The sequence below is a fragment of the Oncorhynchus tshawytscha genome, linkage group LG05 (genome assembly GCF_018296145.1).
Source record: "Oncorhynchus tshawytscha isolate Ot180627B linkage group LG05, Otsh_v2.0, whole genome shotgun sequence".
Taxonomy (NCBI): domain Eukaryota; kingdom Metazoa; phylum Chordata; class Actinopteri; order Salmoniformes; family Salmonidae; genus Oncorhynchus; species Oncorhynchus tshawytscha.
The window spans coordinates 47,175,014-47,192,256 of NC_056433.1; the positions used below are offsets into that span (position 1 = coordinate 47,175,014).

Consider the following 17,243-nt stretch of genomic DNA (forward strand, 5'->3'; position numbering starts at 1 on the left):
TAGAATACTTGTGGCTAAAATAAATATATACATTAATAAATGCATATTTAGAGCTTCCAAAAAATGTCGACAATGGTGAGGGAATGCCAAGATGGAGGCGTGCTGCCTTCAAAACATTGGCTCCCTGTCAGTGATCTAGTGTGTGTGTATAAATCCTTGGTGCACACACTCGTGCATGCTCTCATGTGAGCATGCACATACACATACATAATATATGCCCACACATCTCACATGTATATTGTATGCAGGCAAGCACGCATTGCCAATATCATTTGACCAATGCACAAGTGTGCACGCCCCCGAATCCAGCCTCCCCACATCCTGACGGCTCTCCCTTTTATCGCTCCCTTTCTTCAAGTGCAGGGATGACAAGCCAGTGGCACGGATTCAGAGACACCAAGGACTTTGTATCGGAGGGGGTAGCTCATCTGAAGAGTCACTCAGAGAGAGGAGACCTACTGTAGCCTTATTTACTGCCATTAGTTGACTAATGACGCTTTTAATTAGTAGTGACATGCGCCGTTAATTTAATCAAACTGTTTACAACTGGCCCTGTCAACGAGATTCCTCCAGACCCAGATTGATGTTGTCATGGTGCTGCACTTTGTTTAATTATTGGACTGCTTAAATAGTGGCGTGGGAGGGTGGGTTGTTGAGCGACAGAGTGCTTGTATGTTTCATGTGCATGCGAGTACATGTGCATGCTAGTATCTACGCTATTATTAAGCTCATATTATTATCATCTCTTTGGTGTTTGTGCTTGTAATGAAAGCATATCAAATGTTTAGTTCCAACCTACCCATAATGCATTGTCATACCTCCCCCTCCTCGTGTCCAATCTCGTTAAAGCAATACAGGTTGTTGTGTGCCATGCTGGCAGTGACAGTCAAGCCCTTCAACTGTCTGTCGTTGTTTGCTTCCTGAAATGAAATTAATCAGTTGCCCCCTAAACTGTTCTTAGCGTATTGGCCCGATATATGAAGAAAGCTACTAGCTACACATCCAATTAGCATTAGCTGGGCAGAAACAGCTGAAACACAGCAGTGTCCTAACCCAGTACTCTTTGAGCAACACTTTACTTAAAGCCTGCAGGTATCATACAATACTTTAGAACTTGGCATAAACATGTATGAACTGTTATAATGTATTATAAGGCTTCATTAGGCTGTATTCTGATTCTCGGTCTGGGGTTATGGGCAACATCTACCTAATGTGAGCTGAATTTAATTTTAGCCTGTGTGTTGGTGATGCCAGGCTGTGCCCAGTCCTATTGGGTTGATACAGTTTCTCTGTTGTTTTTTCCCCATGAAGAGGGGGGTGAAGACCGAATGTGCCCCTGTGGCACCGCTGCTGACAACCGTTTGACATTTGACCTTTTGGCCTGCTGTGACTCCATTGGCTCTTAAAGGCTCAATATAGTCACTGCAAATCATGGCCCAGAGTCTTATGAAATCCAACCCTGCTATGACTGGGCCTCTGAGAATTGTCTGAAATATCGTTCTTTTCCCACTGGAAGAAGGAATTATTGAATTAATGTATTTAGCTGAACACTTAGTGAGACACAAAAGGAAACTCAAGGGTATGTTAATATAAAATTGCTCTTTAATCAGATCATTTGGGGAAATTGTACCTCATCCTGGAAATGCTGGAGACCGGCTTTGATTGAAAAAGACCCCCAATTCCCCACTTCTAACAAAGAGCTAAAGAGAGAGGGAGAGGGAGATCAAGCCCAAATAAATACGCTTTCTGTTGGAGATGGAGAACGAGGGAATCGACCAAAACGCGCAGTCAGCAGTGCTTCCTCCACTTCACTTTAACTCCATTACACACAATTGAGTGTCATTTACTTCAGTGCGTTTGTTGCAGGTTGGCATTTATTGAGATGACTCATATACTGGAGGCAGCTCTGCAGAGTGGTCACTAGCTGGCACAGCCGTGAAGTCATGAAATCTGATTTAAACCTTAACCATAATGCTAACCCTAATGCCTTGCCCTAACCTTAAATGAATACCAAAAAGCTCAACCCATAAAAATGAATTTGTACGATATTGACTTTGCAGCTAGCCCATCTAGCAGAAACTGCTCCGTTCTGCCTCCGGGGCAAGACTCATGACAATGAACGTCAATCTGCACATTTGTTTTGACTCGCGCGCCTCTCAAACCTGCAAAGGCTGGCCTGTCTGGCAGTCCGTCTTCTGTGGTACACAAGTGAGCTACAGAGAGGGCGAATGAGAACGACAGTGTATTTTCCTCGTTCTTTCTCGCGCACTCTGTCACACGCACGTGTATAAGCGCACAGTCTATCTCACACACACACAGGCACAGCAGTCAGAGCCGTCAGGGTGCCGGGGCCTGTTTTATCTGCAGCTCACAGTGGGTAGTGTGAAAATGCCAGGCCGCCAGTCATCCTGGAGGAAGTGCTGCGCTGCAGATTAGAAGCCCAAGCTGCAGCAGCTGAGTGGAATGGGACACCACCGGGCGACGCTCACACAGCAAACGTTCTGAAAACCAGAAAATATAATTATCTCTCTCTTTCTCCTCCTTGGTCCGCTCCCTCTCTCTCTCTTTCTCCCTTGCTCGCTCAGGTTGTTCCTCAGAGTATGTTTTCCTTGTGCGTACTGTAGATATTTGAATAACACACGCGATATGGTTGATTTTAGATAAATTGTGTCCAATAGTCAAAGTTCCTCTCTTTGACTATGATTCTGGTTGTCTCTACTGAATGACTGGAACAGCTCGCTAGTCTGTTGAAGCTGATCTGCTTTGACACCAATGGAAGCAGTGCCTTTCTTCGTACATGCGAATGTGTGGTGCACGTGCATCTGTGTAAAGTGGTTTGTGGGGTCACACCGAGTTCTATTTCTTATGTGGTAGGTGAATGTAGCCTTTAGCGTATAAAGGCATAAAACAGTCCTTGTGTTGTGTGTTGCAGGACTCTGCCCAGGACGGAGTGATCACCAGAGACATCCACCGGACGTTCCCCGCTCACGACTACTTCAAAGACACTGATGGAGACGGGCAGGATTCCCTTTACAAGATCTGTAAGGTACGGATAGATGGCACTCTTTAAAAATAAAAAAAAAGATGTTTGTGGATCTTTCCTGTATTTTGTTGTTTTCTTAGGGTTTGGTAGTGAAGAGGAGACAGGAAAGATATGAGTATGAGTCAGGCCAGTGGGTGGGGATACCTGTTTCGATGTTTCTACCGCACAGATGCGGTAGCGGACTTTGTGACTTGCTTTTAGAGTTCGGAAACAAGCTACACAAATCCAATGTATGTTTTTACGAGTCCAAAATGAAGCTACGTGTGTCCCACATGTCGTTTTTCAGACAACACAGAAGCATGCTGTGGAGCAAATGTTGAGTGTCAGAAAGCCTCATCATCCTCTGTTACCATCTAGGCCAGTTGAGTGCCAGGCTCTCATTTGTATGCAAATACATGTAGATTGCCTCTTGATAAGGTTGGCTACATCTTGAAGAGACACACTTTTGTCTCCCATTTTCTTCCTAAAGTGTTTTATTTTAGGCGAGTTCAATGTACCTGTAATGTCCTTGTGAAGGATTGGGGTCAGGGCGAATATGAAAAAAAAAAAAAAAAAACAGCTGCAGGCTGTCCTACAGCCCCCCCCCCATGTCCCAAAAAATGTAATTCATTACGATCTAAAAGGCTAAAACTGATCGTAGAGCACGTTTTATGAGTACAGGCCCAGGTATAGAGGAAACAACAGGGTGACAATGTGAACATTGGGTCCAATTCTCCAGCATTCTCCCCATCACGTGATTGGTTGTACCCACTGTTCCTAGGCCATCATTGTATATAAGAATTTGTTCTGAACTGACTTGCCTAGTTAAATAAATTTAAAAAATTGGTTCGACTGACAAATAGGGATGTTGTCTATCACGGCCACCCCCATCCATCGAGCACTGTACATCCTTCAAGCCACGGCAAAGCGAGCTGAATGGCGACACTCCATCAAACTTTTCTCTATCCCGAGACAGCCTGGCGAGGTATAGCTCCGGGGGTGGCAGTTAAGCGTAGCGGTTAAGAGCGCTGGGCCAGTAACCGAAAGGTTGCTGGTTCGAATCCTCGAGCTTACAAGGTGAACAATCTGTTGGTGTGCCCTTGAGCAAGGCTCTAAGCTATAATTGCTCCTCTAAGTCGATCTGGATAAGGTTGTCTGCTAATGACTAAAATGAAATTACACTTGCATGTTATTTCTTTGCCAAACAGAAAACCAATTGAATTGGTGAAAAGCCTATATTTCATTTTTATATTAAAAGCAATGGAGGGTGATTCAAGATACCCTTGTAAAGCTTGTTACTGCAAGCAAGATGCATGGAAATGTCGGTTTCAATCCATTTTGTTAAGGTTAGCCGTTAACGCCAATAATTATGCCACTACATGGCATGAATGGTCATGATGACAACTGACGGCAAACCCTTTGTACACTACGAGCGGTGTTCTAACTTTAGATAGGTATGGTTGCTCAACTTCAATTTTCGTGCAAGGCTCCAATTGACATCAATGAATGCTTATCTCAATTCTGAATCGGGCCCTTTGATGGTACGAGTCACAAGCCAGGTAGTTACGTAGCAGCTTTTGTATTCCATTATGTCACGCTTAGGACATGGTTATGTAGACCCCTTAGGACAGAGGGTTCGAGTGAAGTCAAATGTATGCACTAGTAGGGCAGAAGGGTCAAATAGTAGTGCACTATTTTGTAGAATAGAGTGTTATGAGATGTAACCTAAGTACATATTGTCGTCTTTCCCTAGAGTAAAAGACGACAATAGATTTTAGGAGGGTGTTACGCCAACTGCTTACCGACTGCTGTTCTTTTAAGACGACTTGTGCAGGGAGCCATCTCTCTCTCTCTCTCTCTCTGCCCCCCCCTTCTCCCTCTGTTGTTAAATCTGCCCTTTGAAAACAGGGCTTTGCGTAGCTTTCCATCTCTTGATTGGCACAGCCAGATTAAAGTCGCTCAGGCAAAGACAGTCCCGAAAGGGTTTCAGCAAGAAACGGGAGGGCCGAGGCAGTCTCCTCAGGAAATATGCTTTCTATGCTGTTCATCTCCCAACTCAACATGTACTATCAGTGTGACAGCTGGTTATACTATATTAGTCTAGGCCAGAGATTCTTGAACTGGGTACTGCAGGGGATCTGATTTTTGTTTATAAAAAAATATATATATATTATTTATTATTATTAATATCGCTAGCTGCCACATAATACGATCTTGGATAACATTTTTATGTTTCTTTCTCTGTGTCCAGTAAGTTAGAGGTAGTTTCACGAGCCAATGCTAACTAGTGTTAGCGCAATGACTGGAAGTCTGAAGGAACAGTTGGCATGCTAGCTGTTCCTGTTCATCTGACTGGGGGGGGGGGAGATAAGACTTCATTGCCAAAATCTAACTATCCGGTTAATATGGCTGAAATTACAGTCAATGGAGATAATTATAGGTATTTTGTCTGTATATAAAATTCTTAGGTGGGCCGTCTAAATATTAATTTGAGATGGAAGAACAGTTTCACTATCAACTTAAACGACCAAAACCAGATAGAAAGCATGCAGAAAATATATATTTAAATATATACAGTGCATTCGGAAAGTATTCAGACCGCTTGACTTTTTCCACATTTTGTTACGTTACAGCCTTACTCTCAAAGATGAAATAAAACATGTTCCTCATCAATCTACACACAATACCCCATAATGACAAAGGGAAAACAGGTTTTTAGAAATGTTTGCAAATGTAATTCAAAATAAAAACAAAAGTACCTTATTTACATAAGTATTGATTGTTGCTATGAGACTCGAAATTGAGCTCAGGTGCCTCCTGTTTCCATTGATCTTTATTTTATTTTATTTATTAACCAGGTAGGCCAGTTGAGAACAAGTTCTCATTTACAACTGCGACCTGGCCAAGATAAAGCAAAGCAGTGCAACAAAAACAACACCGTTAAACATGGGATAAACAATCGTACAGTCAATAACACAATAGAAAAATCTGTATTCAGTGTGTAGGAGGTAAGGCAATAAATAGGCCAATAGTGGCGAAGTAATGAAAATTTAGCAATTTGCACTGGAGTGATATCATCCTTGAGATGTTTTTACAACTTGATTGGAGTCCACCTGTGGTAAATTCAATTGATTGGACATGATTTGGAATGGCACACCTGTCTATATAAGGTCCTATAGTTGACAGTGCATGTCAGAGCAAAAACCAAGCCATGAGGTCAAAGGGATTGTCCGTAGAACTCCAACACAGGATTGTGACGAGGCACAGATCTGTGGAAGGGTACCAAAAAATGTCTGCAGCATTGAAGGTCCCCAAGAACACAGTGCCCTCCATTATTCTTAAATGGAAGAAGTTTGGAACCACCAAGACTCTTCCTAGAGCTGGCTGCCCAGTCAAACTGAGCAATCCGGGGGGAAGGGCCTTGCTCAGGGAGGTGACCAAGAACGCGATGCTCACTCTGACAAAGCTCCAGAGTTCCTCTGTGGAGATGGGAGAACCTTCCAGAAGGACAACCATCTCTGCAGCACTGCACCAATCAGGCCTTTATAGTGGAGTGGCTAGACGGAAGCCACTCCTCAGTAAAAGGCCCATGACAGCCCGCTTGGAGTTTGCCAAAAGGCGCCTTAAGGACTCTGACCATGAGAAACAAGATTCTCTGGTCTGATGAAACCAAGATTGAACATCTGGAGGAAACTTGGCACCATCCCTTTGGTAAAGCATGGTGGTGGCAGCATCATGCTGTGGTGATTTTTCAGCGGGTGAGAGACTCATCAGGATCAAGGGAAAGATGAACAGAGCAAAGTACAGAGCGATCCTAGCTGAAAACCTGCTCCAGTGCCTTCCGGACCTCAGGCTGGGGCGACGGTTCACCTTCCAACAGGACAATGACCCTAAGCACACAGTCAATACAACGCAGGAGTGGCTTCTGGACATGTTTCTGAATGACCTTGAGTGGCCCAGCCAGAGGCTGGACTTGAACCCGGTCGAACATCTCTGGACAAACCTGAAAATAGCTGTGCAGCGACGCTCCCCATCCAACCTGACAGAGCTTGAGAGGGTCTGCAGAGAAGAATGGGACTCCCCAAATACAGGTGTGCCAACATACCCAAGCAACATAGCAACATACCCAAGAAGCAACATACCCAAGAAGTGTAGCAACATACCCAAGAAGGCTTGAGTCTGTAATCGCTGCCAAATGTGCTAAAACAGAGTACTGAGTAAAGGGTCTGAATACTTGTAAATGTGATTTTTCAATTTCCTTTTTTATTAATTTGCAAATTCTTTAAAAAAATGTTTTTGCTTTGTCATATTTTATTTGATCCATTTTAGAATAAGGGTGTAACGTAACAAAATGTGGAAAAAGTCAACACTTCCCGAATGCACTGTATATATATTTTTAAATAATATCTTTGAGAATTAACAATCAAATAAAAGCTAGACAGCCGGGGAGAATCACACACAAAAAACACACAAAAAAGTCATTCAGAGCACGTTGATTGTATGTTTGAGCAGAGGAACACAACATAAACCATGGCAAAATGCATAGAATTGCAGAAAATTAGCTTCAAAACTGCTTAATTGTCTCTCAGCTCCATCCCAAACTGTGTTGAATTGCTGGAAATTAGCTTCAAAACGGCAACATTTTCTCTCAGCCTCATGGAAAAATGTATATTGCAGAAAGTAGCTCTACAACAGCAACATTCTCTCTACGTCGCCAACATATAGTACCATTACCTTTCTAATAGACTACAGTGCCTTCAGAAACTATTCACACCCCTTGACTTGTTTCACATTGGTTGTGAAACAAATGTTCAGGTGTAAAAATCCACTTAAGTCATTCATACAAGTTGCATGAACTCTCTGTGTGCAATAATAGTGTTTAACATGATTTTTTTGAAGGACTACCTCATCTCTGCACCCCACTCATACAATTATCTGTAAGTTCCCTCAGTCTAGCAGTGAATTTCAAACACAGATTCAACCACAAAGACCAGGGATGTTTTCCAATGCCTCACAAAGAAGGGCACGTATTGGTAGATGGGTAAAAAATAAATAAAACAGATATTGAATATCCCTTTGAGCATGGTGATTAATATTAATTACACTTTGGATGGTGTATCTATACACCCAGTCACTACAAAGATACAGGCATCCTTAATAACTTTTCCAGAGTGGAAGGAAACTGCTCAGAGATTTCACCATGAGGCCAATTGTTACTTTAAAACAGTTAGTTTAAATTCTGTGATAGGAGATAACTGAGGATCAACAACATTGTAGTTACTCCACAATACTAACATAGTTGACAGAGTGAAAAGAAAGCATGTACAGAATAAAAATATTCCAAAACATGCATCCTGTGTCAAAGAAATTAAATATAAAGACTTATGTTTGGGGCAAATTCAATACATCACTGAGTACCACTCTTTATATTTTCATGCATGGTGGTGGCTGCATAATGTTATGAGTATGCTTGTCATCGGCAAGGACTAGGGAGTTTAAGAATAAAAACAAACTGAATAGAGCTAAGCACAGTTAAAGTCCTAGAGGAAAACTGGGTTCAGTCTTCCTTACAGCAGTCACTGGGAGACACATTCACCTTTCAGCAGGACAATAACCTAAAACACATGTCCAAATATACACTGGAGTTGCTTACCAAGACTACATTGAATTTTCCTGAGTGGCCTAGTTACAGTTTTGAATTAAATCGGCTTAAATCTATGGCAAGACTTGAAAAGGGCTGTCTAGCAATGATCGACAACCAACTTGACATAGCTTGAATATCTTTTTAAAGAATGTTTCTTGATATTGTACAATCCAGCTGTGCATGGCTCTTAGACTCACAGCTGTTATCGCTGTCAAAGGTGATTCTAACATGTATTAACTCATGGGGTGGAATACTTATGAAATCCAGATATATTAGTGTTTATTTTTCATATTTTGTTTTACACATTTTTGAATTTTTCGTACATTTTGACATTAGAGTATTTTGTGTAAATCGTTGGCAAAAAATTACAATTAAATACGTTTTAATCTCACGTTATAACAAAACAAAATGTGGAAGAAGTCGAGGGGTGTGAATACTTTTTGAAGGCACAGTATGTTACTTTACACTTCTTCTTCCAATGAACTGTGGGGAGGTCAAAATAATGGCAATGTCTACCAAATCTATTCATTTGAAAATGTTGATTATTTCTATCAGTGCAGTTGAATGGGAGGAGGCAGGTTAAAGAAGGATGTTTAATCATTGAGACAATTGAGACATGGATTGTGTATGTGTGCCATTCAGAGGGTGAATGGGCAAGACAAAATATTTAAGTGCCTTCGAATGGGGTATGGGAGTAGGTGCCAGGCGCACCAGTTTGTGTCAAGAACTGCAACGCTTCTGGGTTTTTCACATTTCCCGTGTATATGAAAAATGGTCCACCACTCAAAGGACAGCCAGCCAACTTGACACAACATGATAACAATTAGAGTCAACATGGGCCAGCATCCCTGTGGAATGCTTTCGACACCTTGTAGAGTCCATGCCCCGACAAATTGAGGCTGTTCTGAGGGCAAAGGAGGGGGGTGCAACTCAATATTATTAAGGCGTTCTTAATGTTTCGTATACTCTGTTTTTGTCTAGAACTGTGAAACTGCACAGGTTGAGCAAATTGAAAACACAAACAACAAACAGAACACCTTAACATGTCAAAAGGACTTTCTCTCTGAAACACTGAAATGCCTGTTGAATGCCAGAGATTTGGGAATTTACAGTAAACATTTAGTGTCACATTTTTACAAATAACTTCTTCAGTATGTTACATGCATGCTATACAAAGACACGCACGCACACACACACTGTTTCTTGTTCATTGTTTGATATGAAGTACCTATTGCCTAACGTTGTCCCCTCTCCGCTCTGTGTTCCAGGCCTATTCAGTCTACGATGAGGAGATTGGCTACTGTCAGGGACAGTCCTTCCTGGCTGCTGTACTACTACTGCATGTATGTGGGGGATCAAATGTCAATACAATGTCTATGGAACCAAAGAGACGAGTTGAGACTGAAGTCTACCCAAACAGTTCCAACAAAAATCTACAAAGACACATTTTTTTTTTAAAGTGTTGAATTGGCTCTGTGAAAATATTGCACTTATCCTGAGTGCACTTATTAACAGCCTGTATTAGGACTGATAGTGAGAACAATGGACAGGGAATGAAGGAAAGTTTTGGTTGAGCAGAGGGAGGAGTGAATAGGTAAACAACAGGCTAGTAAATCTGACAGGAGGATGACTGGAAAAAAGAGAGAGGGGTGAAGGAGAGATGACGTGAGAGGGAGGTGGGAAGGAGGGGGAGAGAGAAAGATGGATTGAGAAATGTGGAGAGGGACAAGTGCAGAGAGGATGAGTAATAAAGAAGAAATGGAGGGAGAGGAGGAGGGGGGGAGATCCCCTTTGGGAGGCAGGGGAAGTGTCAGGAATATTAATGGCTGTGCCTGTCTCAGCCCAGGACACACACACTGTCACCCAGATTAAATACCCACTGCTCTGTGTGGGTGGGTGTATTTCTCTCACGCACATTCTCTCTTTTGCTCTCGCTCTCACACATTGAAGAGGGGGGTGGACATAATCACACCCCGTGTATTTCACACTGACACTCCCACCTTCTGGCTTTTTTTTCAAACCCACCAGATTCTCACCTTGCTTCTCTTACTCACACACCTCATCCTCCTTTCTGTATAAGTCCCTCTCTCACTCTCCTCTTTTGCTCCAACCGTCTCCCAACTATTCCCAAGTGGGACAAAGAATGTTTGGAGGAAACGTCCCTCTTTAATCCACAGACAGACAACACTTTCAAGTGACAATAAATTCCACCAAGAATTTATCCTACTTATGTTTGTGGCAGTGCATTGTTTACTGAGAAAAGCCCTAGAGATTAAATGTCGACATTATATTTATCTTAACTACAGTACCAGTCAAAAGTTTGGACACGCCTACTCATTCCAGGGTTTTTATTTATTTTTTACTATTTTCTACATTGTAATCACCTAAAACGTGTTTAACCTCTTGAGCTTACTTGAGACGCAGACGTCCCACCTAGAGCTCTAGAAATGCACATGCGCGACGCTACATGCTAATAGTATTAGTTAAAACGCAAACGTTCATTAAAATACACATGTTTGGTATTAAAATAAAGCTACAGTCATTGTGAATCTAGCCACCGTGTCAGATTTTTAAAATGCTTTTCGGCGAAAGCATGAGAAGCTATTATCTGATAGCATGCAACACCCCAAAAGACCCGTAGGGGATGTAAACAAAAGAATTAGCATAGTCGGCGCTACACAAACCGCACAATAAAATATAAAACATTAATTACCTTTGACCATCTTCTTTCTTTGCACACCTTGATGTCCCATAATCAATACTGGGTCTTTTTTTGGATTAAATCGGTCCATATATAGCCTAGATATCGATCTATGAAGACTGTGTGGAAAACGGAAAAAGAGCGTTTCATAACGTAACGTCATTTTTTAAAAGTTAAAAATTCGACGATAAACTTTCACAAAACACTTCGAAATACCTTTCTAATGCAACTTTAGGTATAACTACACGTTAATAAGCTATAAAAATCATCAGGAGGCGATGTAAATTAATAGCCTGCCGTGTGGAAAAATGTCCGGAAAAACACAGAGACAATGCCTCGGGTCGGTGGTCGGAGAGAATCGGTTCCCTTTGGGCGGATCTACCAAGAATCAATTCAGATTCAAATGAGGAGACTCTATATATCCTGTGGTAGCTGTAGGTACTGCAAGCTTGGCCTCATATATTACGGTTCACCTTTAACAATTCATGGGAGTGGCGCATGGATATTTTTTTCCATCTCCAGTGATCAGATTTTCCTGCGCTTTTCGATGAAACAGACGTTCTGTTATAGTCACAGCCGTGATTTAAACAGTTTTGGAAACGTCTGAGTGTTTTCTATCCACACATACTAATCATATGCATATACTATATTCCTGGCCTGAGTAGCAGGACGCCAAAATGTTGCGCGATTTTTAAAAAGTAGGGGGGAAGCTTATTAACAAATCAAAATATATTTTATATTTGAGATTCTTCAAAGTAGCCACCCTTTGCCTTGATGACAGCTTTGCACACTCTTGGCATTCTCTCAACCAGCTTCATGAGGTAGTCACCTGGAATGCATTTAAATTAACAGGTATGCCTTTTTAAAAGTTAATTTGTGGAATTTTGTTCCTTAATGCGTTTGAGCCAATCAGTTGTGTTGTGACAAAGTAGGGGTGGCATACAGAAGATAGCCCTATTTGGTAAAAGACCTAAGTCCATATTATGACAAGAACAGCTCAAATAAGCAAAGAGAAACAACAGTCATCATTACTTTAAGACATGAAGGTCAGTCAATCATGAACATTTCAAGAACTTTGACATTTCTTGAAGTGCAGTCGCAAAAACCATCAAGCGCTATAATGAAACTGGCTCTCATGAGGACGGCCACAGGAAAGGAAGACCCAGATTTACCTTTGTTGCAGAGGATACATTCATTCGAGTTACCAGCCTCAGAAATTGCAGCCCAAATAAATGCTTCAGTGTTCAAGTAACAGACACATCTCAACATTGACTGTTCAGAGGAGAATGCGTGAATCAGGCCTTCATGGTCGAATTGCTGCAAAAATACCACTACTACACCAATAAGAAGAAGAGACTTGCTTGGGCCACAACATGAGCAATGGACATGAAACCGGTGGAAATCTGTCGTTTGGTCTGATGAGTCCAAATTTGCGATTTGGGGTTCCAACCGCCGTGTCTTTGTGGCACGCAGAGTAGGTGAACGGATGATCTCTGCATGTGTGGTTCCCATCGTGAAGCATGGAAGAGTAGATGTGATGGTGTGGGGGTGCTTTGCTGGTGACACTGTCAGTGAATTATGTGGAATTCAAGGCACACTTAACCAGCATGGCTACCACAGCATTCTGCAACGATACGCCATCCCATCTGGTATGCGCTTAGTGGGACTATCATTTGTTTTTCAACAGGACAATGACCCAAAACACACCTCCAGGCTGTGTAAGGGCTACTGAGTGATGGAGTGCTCCATCAGGTGACCTGGCTTCCACAATCACCCAAACTCAACCCAATTGAGATGGTTTGGGATGAGTTGGACCACAAGAGTGAAGGAAAAGTAGCCAACAAGTGCTCAGCATATGTGGGAACTCTTTCAAGACTGTTGGAAAATAATTCCAGGTGAAGCTGGTTGAGAGAATGCCAAGAGTGTGCAAAGCGGTCAAGGCAAAGGGTGGCTACTTTGAAGAATATAAAATATAACATATTTTGATTTAACACTTTTTGGTTACTACATGATTCCATATGTGTTATTTCATAGTATTGATGTCTTCACTATTATTCTACAAAGTTGAAAAAAGTATTTTTAAAAAATAAAGAAAAGACCTTGAATGAGTGGGTGTGTCCAAACTTTTGACTGGCACTGTATACCTCCTCTTCTTGTTTTACGTTGACATTTCTAAAATCAAATAAGTCCAGGAATAGAAGGAAACAACTTGACCTCCCGTTTCTCACACATCTTCTGTCATCCTGCTTTTCATATTCTAGCTAACCCTCCTCTGGTTCTGTTTGTCCTGTGGCTGTAGATGCCTGAGGAGCAGGCATTCTGTGTGCTGGTGAAGATCATGTATGAGTACGGCCTGAGGGAGCTCTACAAGAAGAACTTTGAGGACCTGCACTGCAAGTTCTACCAGCTAGAACGACTGCTTCAGGTTAGCATTCTTATCTTAGTGTATGTGCGCACGTCATCAGCACAGCGATGTAAAGTACTTAAGTAAAAAATACTTTAAAGTACTACTTAAGTAGTTTTATGGGGTATCTGTACTTAAAAAAAAAAAAGTAAAATGTTGGACTACTTTTACTTTTGCTTCCCTACATTCCTAAAGAAAATAAAGTACTTTTTACTCCATACATTTTCCTTGACACCCATGTCAGAGAGTAGGAGTGTTCCTCTGGCTATCCGTAAATACTTTTTTTTTTTAACACACAAATGGTGCAGTCTGGTTTGCTTATTATAAGAAATTTGAAATGATTTATACTTTTACTACTTAAGTATATTTTAGCAATTACATTTACCTTTGATACTTCAGTATATTTAAAACCAAATACTTTTATTAAAGTACTATTTTACCAGGTGACCTTCACTTTTATTTGAGTAAGGTCGATGCACCTTATTAAGAACACTGACTGACTCTATTCTTGTAAGTGCATTGAATTGGAGTTTAATTTTGTACGGAAATCCACTTTAGCCTCCTAAGTAGGCTTTTTTCAGCACCAAGCTGCACTGGGTTAGTATTGACAAGCACCCAAGGCTAAGGAGTATGAGCATTGATCGCTAAGGGTTGGCATACAGATGGAAGGAAGCCAGTGTTCACAGCAAAGAGTGTCTGCATCCAACTATTTAGGGCTTGGGTAGCTAACCCTGTTCCCGGAGTGCTGCAGGTACTGCAGGATTTTGTTCCAACTAGACACCACACCTGACCAACTGATCAGTTCAGTGGTTTGCCTAAATTCAACGCACCTGGTCTTCCAGGTCGGTTCAATAAAAAAAACGAAGTCCAGGGCCAGGGTTGCCTACCCCTGATATTGTGAATAGTGTGTCATTTGGGACATACTCACGGTTTCCTCCAACCCTGCTCTTCTTACATTTCCTCGTTACATTTCCACCCAAGATTTTCACACTGGGCTGGGTTTTGAAGTGTTATTGGTTTTGTGTTTGAGGGGTGTTTGGTCCACGAATCTGCACGATTGCACAGACATACATACATACATACATACATACATACATACATACATACACACACACAAACGCGCACACACACGCAGAATCTGACAAACACACACTTAGCATGATTAGCATGCTAAATGTTTCTGATCAGTGATAGATAAGTAAACAGAGTTGCACCGCCACTTATTTGCCCAACCAGAGATCAATTAACCAAATATACAGAGATTCAGTGAAACAAAATCACATTGATTGATTATCTGACAAGTCACAGTCTTTTGGTCGGGGAGCAGGCCTAGACTACTATGCGAGTGAAGAGTAAAATAATCGACTACTACGCTACATAACATGCTAGCTAAATGTTCTGATCAGTCCTGCCTATAGATTAACAAAGTAGACTAATGAAAATGAATACGCACCTCAACTTAGCTAGCTAACATTTTCCCTGTCTAATTGTAACCAAATATCTAAATGGAGATTCAGTGAACACAAAAATCTGACATTGATTTATCAAGACAAGTCCCCATGCTTGTCTCAAAGACCCCATGCTGTCCCAATCCAAACAGTGCTGAAATGATCATCTCGTTGACCACACATGGCTATTATTGCTTAGAATGTATGGTTGGAGGACTTTGGGAGTTCCGTTAAGCAACCATTTGAAAATATGTCTTAAAATGTGTTAGCCTATTATTGTAATGATTTTGTCCTTCAGCAGTATTTATTCCCACAGTAATTCTTTATAGTTCCATCCAGTTAATTCTTTATGGGTCCATCCAGTTAATTCTTTATGGGTCCATCCAGTTCATTCTTTATGGGTCCATCCAGTTCATTCTTTATGGATCCATCCAGGTCATTCTTTATGGGTCAATCCAGGTCATTCTTTATGGATCAATCCAGGTCATTCTTTACGGGTTCATCCAGGTCATTCTTTATGGGTCCATCCAGGTCATTCTTTATGGATCAATCCAGGCCATTCTTTACGGGTCCATACAGGTCATTCTTTACGGATCCATACAGGTCATTCTTTACGGGTCCTTCCAGGTCATTCTTTATGGATCTATCTAAAACGTGCATGCATAGTGATGGACCGTGGTCTTTGCGACGTGATGGGAGAAGTGACATGCCTCGCAAAGTTTAGAACTGCCATGAGGACTGTAACAGCCTAGTAACTGGCTCTGCCTAGGAACCATCATAAAGAAGCATCAAATCAGGTTTAAAATCTGATCCCAAAGTCGGACGTAGCTATGCTCGGCATGGCATTTAAGACCAACTTTATTTCTCTCTCCCTCTCTCTCGCTCTCGCTCTCCCTCTTCTGTCTTCTCTCTCATTGATTGATTGACTGACATATAGTACTTTTTCCTCTCTATATGTGATATACTCTTACTTACCCTTTTGCCCTCAGAACAGCCTCAATTTGTCGGGGCAGTTACTCTACAAGGTGTCGAAAGCGTTCCACAGGGATGCTGGCCCATGTTGACCACAATGCTTCCAACAGTTTTTTTTGTTTCAAATTGGCTGGATGTCCTTTGGGTGGTGGACCATTTCTAGATACACACGGGAAACTGTTGAGCGTGAAAAACCCAGTAGCGTTGCAGTTCTTGACACAAATCGATGTGCCTGGCCCCTGCTATCATACCCCGTTCAAAAGCGCTTAAATCTTTTTGTCTTGCCCATTCACCCTCTGAATGGCACACATACACAATCCATGTATCAATTGTCTCAAGGCTTTAAAAGAAATCCTTTAACCCGTCTCCTCCCCTTCATCTACACTGATTCAGCAAGTGACATCAATAAGGGATCGTAGCATTCACCTGGTCAGTCTGTCATGCTTTTCATGTTTTGTACACTTGGTACTGTGCAATGAACTCTCTCCTTGTCCAATCTCTAGGAGCAGCTCCCAGACCTGTGGTCCCACTTCCAGGAGCTGAGCCTGGAGGCCCACATGTATGCGTCTCAGTGGTTCCTCACACTCTTCACCGCCAAGTTCCCCCTCTGCATGGTCTTCCACATCACCGACCTGCTACTGTGTGAGGTAAGAAGTTTGACAACGTTGACCCAACACTGAAGGTCATTTTAGCACTACTCCTAACGCCAACACTTACCCAATACTGGTGGGGTTTACTCCTACTCCTAGTCCTGACTTCAACACTGGCTCTTACCTTAACCCTACTGTTAACCCCAACACCATAACCCTACTCCTAACCCAAGCTGCTGTTGGTATGCACTGAATTTACCCTTATTCTCCCCCTTCCATCGACCACCCTGGGCTTTGAACAACTCTAAACAACTCTTAGCTATTCACCCGCCTTTTTGTACCTCCTTAAAGCCAATGTCTCCTCTAGAGCAACAATGACCATGAGACGTGAGAACACCATTCTAGCACGATAAACCCCATCAAAATATCCAGAGGCCCTTCAAGATAGTAGTATACTCTCTG

General features: G+C 41.9%; 1 protein-coding gene across 2 annotated transcripts in view; it reads left to right on the top strand.

Annotated features, from left to right (window-relative positions):
* Positions 1-17,243, top strand: part of LOC112250681 (RAB GTPase activating protein 1-like) — a 160,674-nt gene that overhangs the window by 108,580 nt on the left and 34,851 nt on the right. For both annotated transcript variants that reach the window (XM_024421026.2, XM_024421027.2), the window contains exons 14-17: positions 2,933-3,046; positions 9,935-10,009; positions 13,667-13,792; positions 16,695-16,838. In XM_024421026.2, the coding sequence (XP_024276794.1) occupies positions 2,933-3,046; positions 9,935-10,009; positions 13,667-13,792; positions 16,695-16,838 (459 nt within the window). The remainder of the gene's footprint in view (positions 1-2,932; positions 3,047-9,934; positions 10,010-13,666; positions 13,793-16,694; positions 16,839-17,243) is intronic.